Source organism: Triturus cristatus, chromosome 7 (assembly GCF_964204655.1).
Source record: "Triturus cristatus chromosome 7, aTriCri1.1, whole genome shotgun sequence".
In the NCBI taxonomy this organism is placed as follows: domain Eukaryota; kingdom Metazoa; phylum Chordata; class Amphibia; order Caudata; family Salamandridae; genus Triturus; species Triturus cristatus.
Genome location: NC_140590.1, coordinates 202,875,344 through 202,896,050, shown reverse-complemented (window position 1 = coordinate 202,896,050; position 20,707 = coordinate 202,875,344). Strand labels below are relative to the sequence as shown.

The 20,707-nt window shown below is 45.8% G+C and overlaps 1 protein-coding gene across 2 annotated transcripts in view; it reads left to right on the top strand.

The window, feature by feature from the left end:
- Positions 1-20,707, top strand: part of SCN1B (sodium voltage-gated channel beta subunit 1) — a 456,449-nt gene that overhangs the window by 326,609 nt on the left and 109,133 nt on the right. For both annotated transcript variants that reach the window (XR_014966378.1, XM_085616039.1), the window contains exon 4: positions 13,018-13,159. Coding sequence is in view for 1 of the 2 variants with exons in the window: in XM_085616039.1 (XP_085472165.1) it covers positions 13,018-13,159 (142 nt within the window). In the remaining variant the exon portion in view is untranslated. The remainder of the gene's footprint in view (positions 1-13,017; positions 13,160-20,707) is intronic.

Sequence of the window (20,707 nt, the reverse complement as noted above, 5' to 3'; positions counted from 1 at the left end):
AGTCGTTCTCATATGATTTGCATTATTTAACATCCAGTGTTGCTTTCAACATCACAAATACAGGAGTGTAAGTCACAGAATGAAAGATAAAAACAATGCTAGATAAGTGCCAGGCATGGAACACCATAAGATGCCAATAAACGCGACCAGAAGACAGTAAGAGGATTAACCCACACATAAACCTGTGAGAATCAAGCCACTGTACAAAGTCTCTGGAGTGCTAGTAAAGTTTAATATCTGCAGCATAAACTACCAGGTGCTCAACATGTGTTGTACCCTATTCACATAAGAAAACACAAACCAGCAGTTGTCAGAGCGATGTACCCTTTCCCACAACCCAACTATATACTGAAGGACGCCGCCAGACTAAAAACACATTTTCACTTCCTTCCCAACAAATCTCGTGGAATGATTTGTTATCAGCACAACTTCCATTAATCAATCAGTCCGCATGTTTTCCTGTCTGACAATCAAACTTGAACATGCTGCATTAACACATACAGCCGTCTCAGGTCCAAACAAAGTGAGGAAATAAAAGAAAGACATGGCTGTGCAAGAAAATGAACATGGGCACTGACCTTCAATCTGGAACCTCAAATTAATTACAAGAATGCTAAATTAGCTGAAAGTTTGATCAGATTCGGTTCACCCACAACTATCAGTATGAGAGGGATACAGGCCTGGGGCATTCAATGGTCAGCGCGTGCTAACATGTGGGTGCTATCATTTACCACATGGGCTACCACACCACTGCACCCCGATTAAATAACCAAGTCACTTCTTTGAGGTACTCCTGGAACAGTGCAGTAAGGGCCTACTCTATTAGGGCATAGGGTTATAAATTCATATACCACCTCCTGTGCAGAGATATGACCCCAATTACTTTTTGTAGAATTTACACCCAATGTACAAGATTTTTTTAGTAACGTCGACATATATTCAATGTTATCCATAGGGCTGCACTGGGTCGATGCAGGGTACTTTGAAGCTCAACAGACCTGTTACTATAACATTTACAAAACAATCTCGGGGGCCCGAGTCAGTGGGACAGAGGTGGCAGCGAAAGAAAGCTCAGAATGTAGTTGGATTGCTTTGATATGTCTGGTGGCCCACTGCGGTGGCTCTGTCCCTCTGTGCAAGGCTGGATAACTCGATGGCCGATGCTCGAGCGGATGATGACTGTGGTCACTGGTGTCCAATCAGGGCACAGTTCAAAGCAGGAACTATTCTAAGTCTTCTGTAAGAGGACAAGCTTACTAGTGCATTAATACCCACTATTGAGTTCACCAGGGCTATCTATCTTTAATGACCCTAATCTCTTACATTACCAATCGTGGTGCACATCTTCCAATGGTGTGAGTTCCCACAGGACAGAGGGCATGTATTGGGCCTTAAGGCTTCACGAGTTCCGTATGTGAACTGCATTGAAAGTTTCGAGATCAACTGCGACTACAGACAATATCTTCATGGCCTGACATGCTTCGCCCATCTTCCGCTTTGTCCTCTAAATGTTGTTGCTTTCCAGCACAAAAGGCCAGAACTGGTCAAGGTGTGGATGTGGCTTATGCTCGAATAAAATCCAGCAAGTAGAAGTGGAGGGAGGATTTCAGTTTGACTGGGCGAAGCCTTCTCTCTCTATAGGGGAGGTCTCTCCTACTCACAGGTTCCCAAGACGGTGTCCCAGGGATGGAGCATGCATTCTGTCGCAGACCTTAAGGCATGAATACAAATCTTCAGGTGGACCCATCAAGTGTCTGAAATGGACCCCAGCATTCTCTCTTACCTTTGTCAACCAAACACACACAACATACATGCACTCTCTACACGTGTTTCTCACACAAGGGTGTGGAAGAAACCCAGTTACTGAGGATCCTGCAGACTTTTACAGGAGAGACGAATAGGCATTCTCCCCACAGGGAACAGGTTCTGAGGTTTGTGCCCATGAAGTAGAGTCAGACTTTTACCCCCCCCCCCCCCCCCCCCCCCGAATCCACATAATTTGGAATTATGGAGTACTAGAATCCTAATGGGGCAATCCTCCTCTGCACTCACAGTCCACAGTCTGTCAAGTTAAGTGGAGTAAAACAGGGTAGGTCATTGAAAATGCACACATCAGGCTAGCCCAGCTCATCAGGCCATCAAAGGACATTTACCCAGCAAAGACACAATCTGGCCAAGGGCCACTTTAGTTATGTTAGAGCTGCTGTGAACAGGAGGGAGGCCTCTATCAGGAGTCACCATGTATTCAGACAATCTCTAATCTGATTTCTACAGTGTCAGACTAGTCCATAACAAACCAAGAATGCTTAATACTAAACATATGTTTGGACCTTGACTTATGCTTCCTATGAGCTAGCCAAGCTCATAGCAGCCAACCCCATATTTTTTAATTCTGGCTCACGCGGTTTGTGTCTGGGCCATGACTGAAGGACACAATTTTCACAGGTGTCACATGTCTAAGCTGCTGCTCACTAGGACCTCTGATTCAGCTCAGGCAGACTACAGATGGATCATGGCCTAAAATCAGGACGTCATTCTGAGATACACATGGACATGACAATTCCATTCATTGCTCCAAGGCGGTGTATGTGCAAGAACTGGCCCTCCGATTGAGCGGAGGGCGGGACAGGAAGAGCCAGTGACCCCACCCAGACTATCGCGCTGCTAGCGCTCTAGCTGATTGCATCAGGCAGGGCATTTAAGCCCTCTCGTCGCCCAAGCGCGCAGTGATTGCGCGCAGGGGGCGCCTTAGTCGCGCCTGAGACGAGCCAGAGAGGATCCCGTCTGTGCCCGTCCGTGACCGCACGGGGCCAGGGGCCATGACCCCTGTTACCGCGGCACCTCCCGCTAGCGGTTCTGACAGACTCAGGTACTCCTCCAATGACCTACGTAATTTGTGGCACCCGCCGCCGAAAGGTTGCGCTCAGGACCCTGGCTTATGTCCAGGGGGCCCGTTCTCATGTAGGCATTGCCGCTACCAGTCATACCCATGCCCTCCCCTTTCAGGCACATTGACCCCTGAGGACTCGAGCCCCAGGTCCCCTAGGGGCAACAGCATACTATGTAATATAAGATCCCTCCCGAAGCATCACTCGGAGGTTTGGGACCTAATCCACTCGACCCGCCCTGATTTCTGCTTCTGTACGGAGACCTGGCTCAAACCCCATCTGGTCCCTGCCATCACCTTGGGGATCCCTTTGGGGTACAAGATTCTTAGGCTCGACCGCCCTGTCAAAACCGGCGGCGGGGTCGCTGTAATTTATAAAGACACTGTCACTGTCACCTTTCTCGACCAATGCTGTAGTAGGGACATTGAAATCCTGGTTTTCAAAATTGGTTCCTTTTCACAAGCTTGCTGGAAGGGAGCACTGGTGTACCGTCCCCCTGGCCCTTGTGGCAAGGCTTCGACCCTCCTTCTGGAGACACTAGCTCCTTATATCAGCATAGGGACTGATTTTGTACTCCTTGGAGACTTCAATGTCCACAGTGAACTGGTTGACAATGCAGAAGCGCGCAACCTGCTGGCTGATCTATCTGCCCTAGGTCTTAAACAGTGCAACCAAGGTCCGACCCATCGGGCCGGTCACACCCTCGACTTAATCCTGTCCAACTCGCACTCCCTGACTTGTTATCCTCCTACGCAGGTGGAATGGACCGATCACTTTGTAATTAACTTCTCCCTCCCCACCCTCATCAAAGAACGCTCCCAACCTGCTCCCCTCCCGTTATGGCGCAGGCAGTGGTACAAGGTGTCCGCTGACACTTTCAAAACTACTTTCGTACCTCCCGACTTTCTCCCCTCTGACTCCACCAGTTCGGCTCTGTCTAAATACAATGATGCCTTGATCACGGCGGTCAACCTAATTGCCCCTTTAAGACGCTGTAACCGGCGTTCTGACCGCAGGCAGGAACCATGGTACTCGGACCTACTGCGTGCGGAGAAAAAGGCCTGCAGGAAGTTGGAGAAATCCTGGAGAATCTCACGCAGTATGACCGATAAAGACCGCTATGGCTCAGCCATGAGACTCTATCATAAAAACATCAGAGCTGCCCGTAAATCCCACATTGTCTCCCAACTGTCTGAGGCTGGCAATGACTCTAAACTACTGTACCAGGTTCTCTGTACATTTACCAAGCCCGTCGCCTGTGACAGTCCAGAAATGCTGACCCAAAAACTGTGTGAGGATACCGCTGGGTTTTTTGCCGATAAAATTGATTCCATTTATCGAAACATCTCCCAAGCAAGCCCACCTATTGAGGAAATGGTCCCCTCTTCTAGCCCCCAGCCCGGAATAGTCGGCGCTGTTTCCGCTGCGCTGTCCTCTATCCCCGAGATTAGCTTGGACCAAGTCAACTCCCTGATCGGGACTATTAAATCAGGCAGCCCAGTGGACCCTGTACCTGCCCGTGTCATGCACCTCATTGGGAGTGTCCTCAGTCCCTCCATTCAGACGGCGATCAATCGCTCCCTCTCCGAGGGACTGGTCCCCCGGGAGTGGAAAGAGGCCATGGTCAAGCCTATCAGGAAAAACACCTCCATCCCCTGGTCAGATATGACTAATCTGAGGCCAATCTCCCTCTTGCCGTTCATCAGCAAATTGATGGAGAAGCATGTGAATCACCACCTTTCCAGCTTCATTGAGCAGACCGGCAGTCTGGACCACTCTCAGTCGGGGTTCAGGCCTAGGTATAGCACCGAGACGGCTCTTCTTTCCGTCACGGATGCTATACGCTTGTCCCTGGACAGAGGGATGTCAGTGGTGTTGGTGCTGCTGGACTTGTCCGCAGCATTCGACACCATATCCCACGCCATCCTCCTTACCAGATTAAAGGAGATTGGTATTGATAGATCCGCCTTGGCGTGGTTCACCAGCTTTCTCTCCGAACGTACCCAGAAGGTGAATATGGGCTCCTTCAGCTCCCCCTCTGCCAGCATCACCAGAGGAGTCCCGCAGGGCTCCTGTCTCAGCCCTACGTTGTTTAACGTATATGTCTCCTCTTTGGCTAACATTATGAGGTCTTTCGGGTTTATGCCCATCTCTTACGCTGACGATACGCAGCTGCTGTTCACTTTTAAAAACTTTACCCCGGAGATAAGACAAGCTTTCTCCAACGGCATGACTGCGATCGCCAGCTGGATGGCCCAGAACTTTCTCCAGTGTAATGTGGGAAAGTCTGAGGTCATGCTATTCGGAGAGGCAAAAATCCTGTGGACCCCTGACTGGTGGCCCTCCAGTCTGGGTCAGGCCCCTTCCCCTAAACTGGTGGTGAAAAACCTGGGGGTCCGTCTAGATCATGATCTCACCCTTGCCCATCATGCCAGCACCACGGCGGGATCCTGCTTCCACATCATTAGCCTCCTTCGGAAGGTGTTCCCCCTTCTACCAGACTATACAAGAAAGACCTTGGTCCAGGCCCTCGTTTTGAGCCGCCTGGACTATTGCAATGGCCTATTCTTAGCAGCCAATGAAGGAGTGCTTAAAAAACTTCAGGTGGTTCAGAACACTGCGGCCCGCCTGGTGACCAATGCCCCCCCTAGAACTCCATCCTTGCCCCTCCTCAAGGCCCTCCATTGGCTTCCCATCCGGAAACGGGTGGAATTCAAGATTTGCTGTGTGGTGCACAAGAGTCTTCACAACCTCGGTCCACACTACCTGGCCGAGAAATTTGTATACCACCGCCCTTCCCGCATTCTTAGGTCCAGCAATCAGCTATTACTCCAGGTTCCTAGACATAACAAGACCAGACAGGGAGGTCGCGCCCTTTCCATTATGGGCCCACGTCTGTGGAACAGTCTTCCCCTTTCCCTCAGAGACTGCCCGAGCCATCTAGCTTTCAGGAAACGCCTAAAGACAACCCTGTTCTAGTTGGAGCGCTGCCCTACCTGTTTCTTCACAGCACCGCGCGGAGATACACCTTCGGGTGTGATGCCGGCGCGTTACAAGCCCATAAATAAATAAATAAATAAATAATCACCTTCCTCAAGGAAAGACCTTCTTCCATTTCTGTCTGTGAAGCACACTGTTAAATTATGCTACAAGAAGAGGGGGGGACTGGGAGCGTAATTTAGAAGTAGGTCCAGTACCCGTGCTCCCTCAGAATCACGTATATGTATTGAGAGGGTGACTGTTCCTAAAGATGGTCGTGTGTGCTCTCAAGAAGTAAACAGGTCGGGAAGAATGTGGGGAATTTCTCCTTTTGAATATAGTGCCCTCACACACTCTTTCGGGTGTCTTGCTTCATCATGGGGCGTTGCTCCTCGTGGGGGTGGCGCTGCAGTCCCCCACGGGCCCCGCAAGAGGGCTCTTTATCGGAGATCTTTTGTTTGGAGACGCCGCAGTTGTGCATGGGGGTGTGTGGGCCTATCTAAGGGGTGGTGAGTGGTGCGTTAAAAATTACTGGATAAAGTACAAGACCTTTATTCACAACTCTACCCAGTAAAGATTTAAAATAGTGATCCTGGAGTTCCTCTTGGAAAAGAAATAAAGAGGGCAGATGTGAAGGTAACTGCTGCTCTCAGGATGGTACGTGTAAGTCCTAATAATAAATGGTCAACATGTTTCGCGCTTCAAGGTGGGTCCTTAAGGGATCCCGATGCGCTTCGTCAGGACCAAACTATAAAGTGGGTGAAATAATTGTGAAAAAATAAGAACAGGTTTCAAATGAGGTGCTGTGTTGTAAACCTGTGATACCTTAGTATTAGGTAAACGCAGCGTCCTCGCGCTGATAGGTACTCCTTCTTGTGTGGATAACCTTTACCCAACCTGGTAGGGTAGAAATACAAAAAGAGAGACACACATGGGGATAGGGGAGAGGGAAAACAGTAAAAATCAAACATGACATCTGGTAACCATTAAACAGGGTCTGTTTGTGATTGCAATATAACCCAGCATAAGGAGTATAATTTAAACCATGCCTCAAATGATTACATGCAGGTACAGATGACTTGTGTTGGAAGACTATTCAACATCGTGCTCAAGACCGCTATGGTGGGGTGCGAGTAATATTAGATCGCTTAACAATACTCGAGTGCCATCAATAAGTATCTGACAACCTGTGTAAGAAAACTTGCAGCGGTCACAACGTGGTAATGGAACATTATCGTTTGTGAGAATCTTTTCCAAGCACGGAGCTACATGATAAAGCCTACCCTGAAAGTATAGGGAATGGGCTCCATCAGCAACGCGGAGTAGGCAGAAAGAGAAACTGGATAAAGGAAACAAAAGAGAATATCATGGATGTCGATTATTGGTAGGCTGTCGTAAGACTCAGTGCGCGGGGGCTCACCTCATGCGTTGTAAGTGAATACTCACAGGTGCTCTTCCGCCAAGGGTGTGGTAACCTACCCCTCCTCCGGACAGCGCTGGAATGGACAAGGGATGCTATGAGGACGCGCTGATTAAGTATGTTCCTTCGTGAATGCTAAGTTCCGGGTAGGGGCGGTCCCGGGACGCCGAAAGATGACGTCATGACGTAGCGTCGTGTGTAGTCATGGTGATTCCGGGCGCCTGAAGACCCTATTGGTCGACGTAATTGTTAGCCCTGGAAACCGAGGGAGTTGTTCAGTGCTTGAAAGTGACGTGGTGGGACTGAACAATAAGGAGTCATGGTGACCGGGGGTGTGTCTGACATGGTGGAATACCAACGCAATCCTAGGAATACAAGTTTTTTTAGAATTCGTCAAGAGACATCAATAAAGTTTTAGACATAAACAATTGTCGAAAGGACTCTACATGATGTCTTTAAGGGCAATGTACTCTGAAGTCATGGGGATTAGTCCACGTAAGAGAGTGGCGAGAGTATGTCACGTACAAGCAATGTTTTTGACAATGTGGATCCTAATACGTTTCCCATCGTTTTTCTTGTTGATCAATGCATCAGAGTGTTGGTCATTTTTAGATGCGCAGAATGGAATTAAAGGGCAAGTATGATATCATTCTTAGATGCGCAGAATGGAATTAAAGGGCAAGTATGATATCACAATAGTATAATCGATATGAGCATAGACAGACTCAGTAAAAATGGGACGTCATGTTAGCTCAGCCCAGGGAATTTCATCATTCAAGCCCCTAGTGTCACATCCCAATCTGTGGACCCATCGTTGTTCCTGTCTGAACAAAGTGCGTTTTGTCCAGTTGGGGTTGGAGACTGTTCGCTGTGTGTCCATGTTCTGCGAAATGTGTCAGTAATTTCGTGTTGGTTTTTCCTCGTCTTATGGTGCTTTTGTGCTCCCCTATACGAGTCTTAACTGCTCTTGTGGTCATTCCCACATATCTCATGTTGCATGGGCAGACAATCGTATAGACACAGTTGGTCGTGTTACAATTCGTGTGTCTCGTTTGGCGCCAAGGTGTCACAAGGCCCAAGTCGATTTCTTTAGAAATCATGGTCTCTGCACACGTCGAACAGGAGCCGCACGGGTAATGGCCTACTACTGGTGGTAAAGACCAAAGTGTCGGCTGTGGTGTAGTTTGTTGTCTTGGCCTAGTGTGTACCAGGTGGTCTCTCAAATTCTGCGTTCGTCTAAATGCAAACAGAGGTGGTGGGCCAGGGTCAAATGATCCTGAATTCAGTATTGGCCAGTGTTTTTTGATGGCCTTCCGTATATTGTTGGAGCTTGGAGTGAAAGTAGTGACACAGGTCATGGTGTCTAGTCCAGATTTTTCTTTTATCTCAAGGAGAGATGCCCTGGGGCTGTTTCTGGCTCTCTTATGGGCTTGACGGATGATGTTTCTCGGGTAATTTCGTTTGGCCAGATTGTTACTGAGAAGATCACATTGTTTCTCGAATTCCTTTATAGTGTCACAATTCCTACGAAGGCGTAGGAATTGACCAACTGGAAGGTTGTTTCTGAGTGCCCTCGGGTGGTGACTGTCATAGATCAGGAGATTGTTCCTGTCTGTCGGCTTCTTGTAGTTGGTTGTATGGAGGCATCCATTATCCAATGAGATAAGGAGATCCAAAAAGGGGATTTTTTGGCGTGATCTTGTGCTAGTAAATTTCAGATAAGGGTTGAGAGTGTTAACCCAGTTGCAGAATTCCGTGCACTGTTCTTCATTCCCTTGCCAAAATAAAATGACATCGTCAATGTAACGACGCCATAAAAGAATGTGTTCCTTGAAGGAGTTGTTATCTCCAAGAATGTGTCGTTCTTCAAAATGGGCCATGTAAAGGCATGCCAGACTCGGCGCAAATGTGCTTCCCATGCTCGTGCCTTGTATCTGGTGGAATAGTTGTGATTTAAAGGCAAAGAAATTCTCTTTAAGAGCAAGGGAAGCACAGTCGCAGATAAATGGAATCGGGGTTATGAAAGGCCAAGGGTTGATGTTCCTGAGGGTGTCCTCTAGTACTTCCAGAGTGGCATCCTGTGGTATGTTCGTATAGAGGGCTTCCACGTCCATTGTCACTAAGAAGTCTATTTTGTCTGCATCTGGAAAGAGGTCAATGAGATTAAGAACCTCCGTGGTGTCCCTCAGGTAGGTAGGGGTCTCGCTCACTAAGGGGCGTAGATAAAAGTCGCAGAATTTGCTTAGTGGTTCCAGGACAGAGTCAATGCCAGAGACAATCGGACGACCCGGTGGGGGGTTGACCCCCTTGTGTATCTTAGGAAGTGTGTAAAAATACGGGGTCCGAGGGTCTTCTGTCGTAAGAAAATTGGCTTCTTGTTGTGAGATCCAACCTTCGGCGGATGCCTCACAGACCATGCTCTTAATCCGGGTCAAAAGGCGCCTGGTGGGATCTTCTGTAATCACTTCATAATAAGTGGTGTTGGCCAATTGGCGGGTGCATTCTCTGTCATAAGGTTCTTGATCTTGAATGACAATTGCCCCTCCCTTGTCAGCAGGTTTGATTATTATATCCCGATCTTCGGTGATGGTTCGAAGTATGCTTCTTTCTTCTTTTGATAGATTGTCGTACGACCGCTTCAGATTTAAAGCTCCAACTTCTTTGAGGACCGCTTGTTCGTAGGTGAGGACCTCGTGAGGTGTCATACAACCAACTACAAGAAGCCGACAGACAGGAATAATCTCCTGATCTATGACAGTCACCACCCGAGGGCACTCAGAAACAACCTTCCAGTTGGTCAATTCCTACGCCTTCGTAGGAATTGTGACACTATAAAGGAATTCGAGAAACAATGTGATCTTCTCAGTAACAATCTGGCCAAACGAAATTACCCGAGAAACATCATCCGTCAAGCCCATAAGAGAGCCAGAAACAGCCCCAGGGCATCTCTCCTTGAGATAAAAGAAAAATCTGGACTAGACACCATGACCTGTGTCACTACTTTCACTCCAAGCTCCAACAATATACGGAAGGCCATCAAAAAACACTGGCCAATACTGAATTCAGGATCATTTGACCCTGGCCCACCACCTCTGTTTGCATTTAGACGAACGCAGAATTTGAGAGACCACCTGGTACACACTAGGCCAAGACAACAAACTACACCACAGCCGACACTTTGGTCTTTACCACCAGTAGTAGGCCATTACCCGTGCGGCTCCTGTTCGACGTGTGCAGAGACCATGATTTCTAAAGAAATCGACTTGGGCCTTGTGACACCTTGGCGCCAAACGAGACACACGAATTGTAACACGACCAACTGTGTCTATACGATTGTCTGCCCATGCAACATGAGATATGTGGGAATGACCACAAGAGCAGTTAAGACTCGTATAGGGGAGCACAAAAGCACCATAAGACGAGGAAAAACCAACACGAAATTACTGACACATTTCGCAGAACATGGACACACAGCGAACAGTCTCCAACCCCAACTGGACAAAACGCACTTTGTTCAGACAGGAACAACGATGGGTCCACAGATTGGGATGTGACACTAGGGGCTTGAATGATGAAATTCCCTGGGCTGAGCTAACATGACGTCCCATTTTTACTGAGTCTGTCTATGCTCATATCGATTATACTATTGTGATATCATACTTGCCCTTTAATTCCATTCTGCGCATCTAAGAATGATATCATACTTGCCCTTTAATTCCATTCTGCGCATCTAAAAATGACCAACACTCTGATGCATTGATCAACAAGAAAAACGATGGGAAACGTATTAGGATCCACATTGTCAAAAACATTGCTTGTACGTGACATACTCTCGCCACTCCCTTACGTGGACTAATCCCCATGACTTCAGAGTACATTGCCCTTAAAGACATCATGCAGAGTCCTCTCGACAATTGTTTATGTCTAAAACTTTATTGATGTCTCTTGACGAATTCTAAAAAAACTTGTATTCCTAGGATTGCGTTGGTATTCCACCATGTCAGACACACCCCCGGTCACTATGACTACTTATTGTTCAGTCCCACCACGTCACTTTCAAGCACTGAACAACTCCCTCGGTTTCCAGGGCTAACAATTACGTCGACCAATAGGGTCTTCAGGCGCCCGGAATCACCATGACTACACACGACGCTACGTCATGACGTCATCTTTCGGCGTCCCGGGACCGCCCCTACCCGGAACTTAGCATTCACGAAGGAACATACTTAATCAGCGCGTCCTCATAGCATCCCTTGTCCATTCCAGCGCTGTCCGGAGGAGGGGTAGGTTACCACACCCTTGGCGGAAGAGCACCTGTGAGTATTCACTTACAACGCATGAGGTGAGCCCCCGCGCACTGAGTCTTACGACAGCCTACCAATAATCGACATCCATGATATTCTCTTTTGTTTCCTTTATCCAGTTTCTCTTTCTGCCTACTCCGCGTTGCTGATGGAGCCCATTCCCTATACTTTCAGGGTAGGCTTTATCATGTAGCTCCGTGCTTGGAAAAGATTCTCACAAACGATAATGTTCCATTACCACGTTGTGACCGCTGCAAGTTTTCTTACACAGGTTGTCAGATACTTATTGATGGCACTCGAGTATTGTTAAGCGATCTAATATTACTCGCACCCCACCATAGCGGTCTTGAGCACGATGTTGAATAGTCTTCCAACACAAGTCATCTGTACCTGCATGTAATCATTTGAGGCATGGTTTAAATTATACTCCTTATGCTGGGTTATATTGCAATCACAAACAGACCCTGTTTAATGGTTACCAGATGTCATGTTTGATTTTTACTGTTTTCCCTCTCCCCTATCCCCATGTGTGTCTCTCTTTTTGTATTTCTACCCTACCAGGTTGGGTAAAGGTTATCCACACAAGAAGGAGTCCTATCAGCGCGAGGACGCTGCGTTTACCTAATACTAAGGTATCACAGATTTACAACACAGCACCTCATTTGAAACCTGTTCTTATTTTTTCACAATTATTTCACCCACTTTATAGTTTGGTCCTGACGAAGCGCATCGGGATCCCTTAAGGACCCACCTTGAAGCGCGAAACATGTTGACCATTTATTATTAGGACTTACACGCACCCTCCTGAGAGCAGCAGTTACCTTCACATCTGCCCTCTTTATTTCTTTTCCAAGAGGAACTCCAGGATCACTATTTTAAATCTTTACTGGGTAGAGTTGTGAATAAAGGTCTTGTACTTTATCCAGTAATTTTTAACGCACCACTCACCACCCCTTAGATAGGCCCACACACCCCCATGCACAACTGCGGCGTCTCCAAAAAAAAGATCTCCGATAAAGAGCCCTCTTGCGGGGCCCGTGGGGGACTGCAGCGCCACCCCCACGAGGAGCAACGCCCCATGATGAAGCAAGACACCCGAAAGGGTGTGTGAGGGCACTATATTCAAAAGGAGAAATTCCCCACATTCTTCCCGACCTGTTTACTTCTTGAGAGCACACACGACCATCTTTAGGAACAGTCACCCTCTCAATACATAAGCACACTGTTAACCCACTCTTGGTGCATGGAATGCCCATTTGTTGCTATCAAGCACATCTTCTGTGAACCAATGAGAGTAGCCACTTGTTTTTAGCTGAAGTTCATTATTGCATGCATACTTGTAGGTTTGTAATGTCAGTGGAAAGATGCAGTCTACCCAGGTCTTTTTCCATGCCGCTGTGATAAGTGTCATTTGTGGTTTTTGCAGCAAACAGAGACACAGCCTCCATTGTGTCGGAGATCATGATGTATGTCTTGATCGTGGTCCTCACCATATGGCTGATAGCGGAGATGATCTACTGCTACAAAAAGATAGCGGCAGCCGGGGAGGAGGTGATACAGGAGAATGCGTGAGTCTCAATCTAATTATCACATGATCAATATTGTTAATGACTGTGTCATTTCTTGATTGCATCAATAGAGATTAATGTGCAAGCGTTGAGATGCCCCAAAGCAGCCTCATTAAGTCTCCTTGGAGCTCTTTTCAATTACAGGGAATGATTAGTGAGAACCTCAAGGATTAGTGAAGGGAGAGGTACCTTAGGATCAACAATACGACTGTTAGTTAAAGAGACAAGTGTTCTTGGTGGGAGCTGCTACCTAAGCTTAGCGGTGAATTTGTCAGAAGTTGCATCGATAGTAAGGACAGCTGTGTTTTGGCTAATACAAAAGCAAATAGATAGTGACTTATTGATTGGTCAAGAATAGCTGCACATTCAGTATACCAGTAGTTTTCTAAGTTATGAGCTTTTTATGTACTTTTATATGATCATTAATGCTAAATATCCTAAAAGAGGTTTTGGGGAAATATAAGAAATGTAGATTGGGAGATTTGTATGTAGTAAAAAATAATGTCCCTCGGGACTCTCTTTTAACCCTCTGACCCTGTCAAGGTGTGGTATATCGATGTGGTGTGCGGTTGCGCGTTGAGTTATGGAGGCTGTAGTGGATAAAATAGTTGAGTGGAATATACTCTGTATGTGCATGCTGATGACATAAGCGAGACAGTTTGATGCTAACAGTAGAAGGTGTTGCTCTGCTACTCTACTTACCTACTTATTTGAATAAACCTTCCAATCCACATTGACCGATCTCAGTGTTTATTATGGCGGATTCCACACGAGTTACGTACTTATATGATTTTAAGGGAGCAACACATGCCCAATAGCTTTATTACTATTACACGACGAGACTACCATCACTCAAGCGATAGCGTAGTGTTTAGTTTCAATGTTAATTCAAATTGAAGCAGTTTTTGTTAAAGTGCGGTACCCTCTGGAGGTGGAGCACACCGTGAATTCCACCAATGGCTACTGTGAGTATTGATACAATGTCACAAACTATTGCCCCAAGAAACATATGCACAACAGAAGAAGTTGGGAACCATAGAATGAGCTAATATGAATAAGGCTCTATTTTCTATTGAAAGAACTAACAACTAATGAGCTGGCCATTTTGAGCCTTTGGGATCCTCATATTTGGAATAAAGCACAGATATGTATCTGAACTTTGCAACTTTGTTGTAGAATTAATATTTAGAATGGAAATCTCTTTATGGTGGTAAACTGAAAAAATTGAATATATAATAACCAATTTGTTGTCATATTCATTTTTCAGTTCTACACCTTGACTGAATTTTGTTTTAAGAATCATTTATGCAGTATGCTTCAGTACCATTTGTGTGTGACTGTCATTGTCATGTCAAACATTCAGGCACCATCACCATTCTTAGCTGAGCCTGGGGAACCACCCTTTAAATGGGAAATGCGGTTGGAACCATTCTAGGAATAAGTGTAAGTCTTGGAGTATGGGTAGTGCACACCCCAAAGACATTTGGCATTACTGAAACAAGTGATGTGGTTCTGAAGAATTTCAGGAATCTACCAATTAAGGAGAATCCAGGAAAATGTGGATCTATACTAAATTGCTTTTAAACAAATGAAGGAAAGATACTTATGGAAAAAATAAGAACTGTTTTCGAATACTACAAGTTCTATTCTAGAGGTCAACATGAAGGGGAGTCTATTGACCAATATATTATGGTTTTAAGAACTATGGCTGATTCAGCAACGTTGAGCACACTACATATGACCAGGTACTTCGGAACCAAGTGATGAACCGAGCAATTTAGTCTAGGAATCTCTGTCTCTGGGGCCTTCATCAGGGCAAAGTTGATTCTTACTATCCCTGCTACGTCCTTTGTACATGCAGGAGAAAAGTAGAGAATACGTTTTACCTCCACCTGGTCATTTGTTAACATCCTATACTTTAAGTATATATTGTTGAGGCAGATATAGGAACCAAAACATGTTGGCACAAGGATTAATGAGACACTATTCTCAGTTTCATCCATGATTAATTATTTTAACCCTGCAGGAAAATCCTTATGGTTTACACTGAGGTAGTTTTAACTGTTATATAAATCCTACATTTATCTACTACTCCTATTTGTGAGCTTGCTCAAAGCAAGGTGAGACCACCTGGATGGAACTATCCTATCAAGGAGGGACAGATGGGCCAATGATGAACCATGCCTATCCATCCATTATTTTAAAAGTGGCCCCAACTTGACCCACTTACGTCCCCAACAAGTGTAGGGTGGATATTACTGTATTCTTTGTGTTGGATGTATAATATGAAGGACGTACAGTAGGGTGAAAGCTTCCTTCTCTCTCTTGATGTGATAGCCATGTAATAATCAAGCCAGAATTCTAGCCATGTGAGGAAATTGGCAAACAGTTCCTGAACCCCTGATTTCTACACCAGCAAAGTCCACCTGGTAAACGGTAGAAGGCACAAGGTAGAAGCTGTCTTTCTCGAATAGGACATATATAATTTGTATTCTATTCCTTTAAAATTAGAACATCATTATCTGCAACGTGAAGTTAATTTTATTCCTTTTTGGCCTATCAATCACCTTCCATGACAGAAAGCAATACTGAAACAACTTAACTGAGGAGAGAGTCCATTCGCATTTACACACTCATGGAGATATGAATGAAGAAACAGGTTCAAAGTTCAGCTCACTGATATGACGCAGCATGACCGGCAGTTCAGTGCTTAATTTGAGCCGGTGCTTTCCGGTGCTCAGCACATGGTGGTGCTGCTCATCTAATTTAGAGATGAGCAGAACAACGGTTGTTTAGGAATACAATATACATAAAAAAATTGCAAACACCTACCTCCCCAGCCATTCCTTTAGCTTTGGGGACCTGGAATATTCTGAAATGTTCCATTTACATGTGAGAGAGATGGTTAGTGTTGTTTTGGCAGCGATGACAGAGGCGATGGGTGGTGCAAGCAGCAGTGGCCTCCTGGTCAGAGCCCTAGCACTTCATATTTTCCAAACGAAGCACTGATGACCGGCATCTTGGATGAGTCTAACTCCTAAGGGCCCGATTACGATGTCGTTCGGAAGGCCTCCAAATTGGATTTGGCTTTCCCGGATCTGATTCATAGCCCTTGTTTCCGACCGTATCATACACAGGTCCAAACGACCAAGTACGATACAAAGATCTCCTACGCGTCAAACTAATCGTTTCCGAACTCGATCCTGTCCGCGCCACTCATTCGTAGCCGAATCGTGCCACGCAGTGGAGCCGGATTCCGACCGAGAGAGTTCGATGCACGATTTGGACAGCTGCATCGACTCGGTCTCTGCGAGACGAAACGGCTGTCGCAATCGTACTGCGGGGGGCACAGCAGGCCACCTTCACCCGGGGCCCTCTGAATCCAAGCATGGGTCCCCCTGATCCAAGCATGCACAGTGTGGCGGGCACCATGGGGTGCCCGCCACAGCGTGTACGCTTTTCCCCACCCACCCCTTTTTGCCATGGGAGCCTGTGTACGTGAAGGGTATACAGGCTCCCATAGACTTCAATGGGAGTCCGAGCGAACCGAGTCCTTAAGCATACTGATGCATCATAATCAGTCGCTCGTACTCCTGGAGCACGATTCGCTCGGAAAGCCCTCTGGAACCTAGTCGTATGGAGGGCTTTCCTTGCGAGATCGTAATCGGCTCCTAAGTGTTGAAAGCTAGTCCATTTTCTAGATTAGGACAATGACTTGATGCAAACAAATGTGTGCAGCCATTTTGACTCAAATCAAACTTTAAATGACGCATCAGGGAATTCTGACACATCAAAGTTACTGTGGTTCTGACATAAATTTCTAGTTACTGTGGCAACATTTTATCAAGTATCATAATTTATTGCTGCACTCCCTCTGAGGTCCTCAAAGTCTCTCACTAAAAAGACAACATATTTTTGACAGTTTGTGCATCAAAGTGTGCAGCTGAGGCAACATGTTTAACTCAGTGGCATAATGAAACTAGAGGGGGGCCCACTGCAAACTATACGGAGCGGCCCCCTTCCGGCCTTATTCAGGAGCTCTCAGGCTAGGGTACCACGCTGAGGGGGGCACCGTGAAGCTCCGGTCACCTCTCCTCACTGCAGAAGCTGAGGGGGACTTTGTTACTCCACTGGTTTAACTATGCCAATTCATCACACATCATTACCTTAAAATGTATTCACAAAGCATCCGTGCATGCATCACAAACGTATTTCATTCTACAAGAAATTCACAAATGTCTGTGGATGTATACCTTTTTCACACGAGATCAATGAAATAATTTTAGAATCAATCATTTTTATTATGTGATACGCATCCAAAGTGCACAGCTCAACTGCCTACAACCATCGGTCGGCAGAGCAAAACAGAATGGTCAGTACACAGCGCACAGGTCTACAGCTCGGAGGGCGACCCCACAAGAAGATGATTTAGCGTAGAACAGACCTGCAAGGCAATTGCTCATGTATCACTTTTATAAAAAAATTGAGAACAAAACAAATAGACAAACCCCCAACCCTCAACCCCCCCAAAATCCCACCCTCTCCGAATGAAATAATTTTAGATGTGCCATACCAATTTGCTGGTAGTAATGTAGACGGCTTTACCCATATTTTTATTTCACAGGTCATGTGCTCTTACATCACATTTTAAGAAGTTTATACAATACTCAGTCAGTGTGAGATTGCTTAATAAAGTGCCTTCAAAGTGTAACTGGGGTATCGGCGTCAGAGCGCTATCTTCTCCTTTCTGTGCACTGTGTGTGTCAAGTGCCAGACACAAGCCTGAACTCTGAATGATGCTGTGTGCATAAACCAGAGAGGGGATCTCGTTTCTCACCAAATTTAGAGGATATAGCTTGAGGTCTTTTGTTAGAAACAACGCTTTGTGGCAGGAAAACTGCTACATAGGTACATGCATATTTTAAATTCCCAATCTACTCATCACCTACTTCGTCTTCAGTTATGTTGTCACTCTATCAGTTATATTTTTTAGAGGCACTTGCAGAGACATTCCAAGTTTCACAAACAAGTAGTTCTATACATAAATCCTGTCCACATCTCCAATATCAAGTTACTGTGTTCTATTTATTATTGTACATTTGTAATATGCACATTTGCCATTCTTAAGATTTGATATTAGCTGGTAAATTTGCAATATGGTTGTGTTAAAATTTTCAGTTCTGAATGTGGGTCGCCTCATAAGCTTTGATCCAAAGAAGGGTTTCCCTCTCGGGTTTACACAAATGGTCACCAAGTAGTGCAATTTTTGGTGCCAGAGAAATATCCACCATTACGAAACCCTACATCATCTGATAACTATGCGAAACCTTTCCAGTTGCGTATGTTTTGTTACAGATCTCTCATCTGCTTTGAGAATCAAGGACTTCTCAAAGACCTAAGGTGTGGGTTGGCATATAATTTTTTACGATATCTTTCACCAGGTTGAGTATCATATTTTACTATCCATAGTTTTGTATTCAGGTGATTGATTGATTGAAGGTGATTAGTGTAGTAGTGAAATGTCCTTTGTAGTGGCCCAGCAAAGAAAGATAACTACTTATTGAAGTTAGTGACTCCTTTAAAGAATGAACCCCCATGACCTTAGTAAACATTACTTCTTAAGATACACGTGCCCAGTAAGAGACTAGAGACTTTCAAATGTCAGGATGAGAGGCTATAGTTAGGCTCCTTCGACTCTGTCCAAGGCAACTAATGCCACTGAACCTCATGGGCATACTCATCATTCACTCCACCAGTCCCACATATGCTACAAGCTGCCAGTCTTAATTTAGCAAGAGTGGATACCATCCAGCTTGGCTACTTGTTTGGATCCTGGTGGCTCACCTACGATCCAATATTCCAAGGGTTCATTTCTCACCGCGGTGCCACACCTGACCGGATGACGGGGGTTCTGCATGGAAAGGGTCCACGGTCACACTACAAGCGAAAGCTACTCATGGTCTTCAGGTGAGGAAATCTGCTGCACCCTGAGCAGTTGGGTATTCCCTTACCCAACTCTTAAATGTCACACACATTAAAAACAGTCACACTTAACTCCTCAAAGGACATCATAGGCACTAGCTGGCATCAGGATCGGACTGGCCTATAGGGCAATCCGATAGAGCCCGATGGGTTGGTCTGACAGGTCAGTACATAGACAGGTCCTTTAGCAGCTTGTGTGCCTGGTTTGTAACCAGATGGGCCAGTTTTCACTGTTTTCCCTGATATTACCATAAATATTGCTTCAGCAAACCCAAATGAATGAAATCTGCCCTACCTTCGAAATACCCATACACCTTGTTAAGTTCAAAACTGGCCTGATTTGCAAGTGTGGGCCACCTTTTTGGTCAACCGGTTCGCTAATGGGGGCCACTTATTTTTCAGTGCTTGGGCCGATTTTTTGTCCCAGTAAAACTCTGGTTGGCATGAGCATGCGCACATAAAGAATTGTAGTGCTCGAATGTTAGCTGCTGGCGAAGGTGGCACATGCCTATGTGCTTAAGAATACTTCACCATAAAATGAATTGCTTAAGTGAATAATACCAAAACAGTGCACCTCAGTTATAAATTGCTGTACACATCAAGCTGGGTCTGGTGGCTTGGTGGACTAAAGCATCCACTATAAGGGCATGTATTTGACCTCAAGGTCAAAGGTTCTAATCCTGGTGCCCCTCATCCTTCTGAGGTCGATAAAATGTGGACCGTTGGGTATAAAAAAACATCTGTTAATCAGTGCCAAGATACTCTTCTGGGTGAACGTGCACTTCACAAATAAACGTTAGGTTATGATACTTATATTCCCATCACATATACCTCGGTGTCACATGAAGCAGATTAGGAATCCATGCCTTTGATTTAGTCTATATTTGATTGCCATGAATCCAGATGAGCTTTGAAACCATACAGTACATAAAGAGGCAAAGCAATAGCAGTGCTTAATTCGAGCCGGGGTTTCTGGTGCTCGGCACCGAAACTTAATTGTTAGCACCTGCACTTATCACAGTCTACCACATTGCGGCACTGCCTGCCTAAAGTACAGATGAGCACAACAGCTGTTCATTGATTAAATATACATCAACAATGACTAATAACTGTCACACAAGCCATTCTTAGAGCTTTGGGGACCTGAATAGTATGAACTGCAACACGTGTAAGAGTGTGAGGGTCAGTAGTTTTGTTGGTACTATCATTGGCAGAGCTGGCATCCGGCAACAGATAGTGTAAGCTGCAGTGGCCTCCTGGCGAGGGCCCTGGTACTAAATTGTTTAGAATTTAAGCACTGAGCAAGAGGTCTTTTCATTGAGAGGGTGGGGGGAGAGGTTTTAGCTCTGCTCTTCTTTTAGAAGAGAATTAAATATCTGACAGAGAGTCCTCAAAGGCTTCTGTGGACTGCCCTTCTCCAGGCTCACCCCCTGGGACATCAAGGAGCAGAGAAATGATCGTGTTCTGCCTGCCAGGATTTAATTACAGAGGTATGGAGGATAATGATAACCGCTGACGCCGGCAACCGATAAACACCCCTGAGGGACTATCAAATGGTGCAGGCTG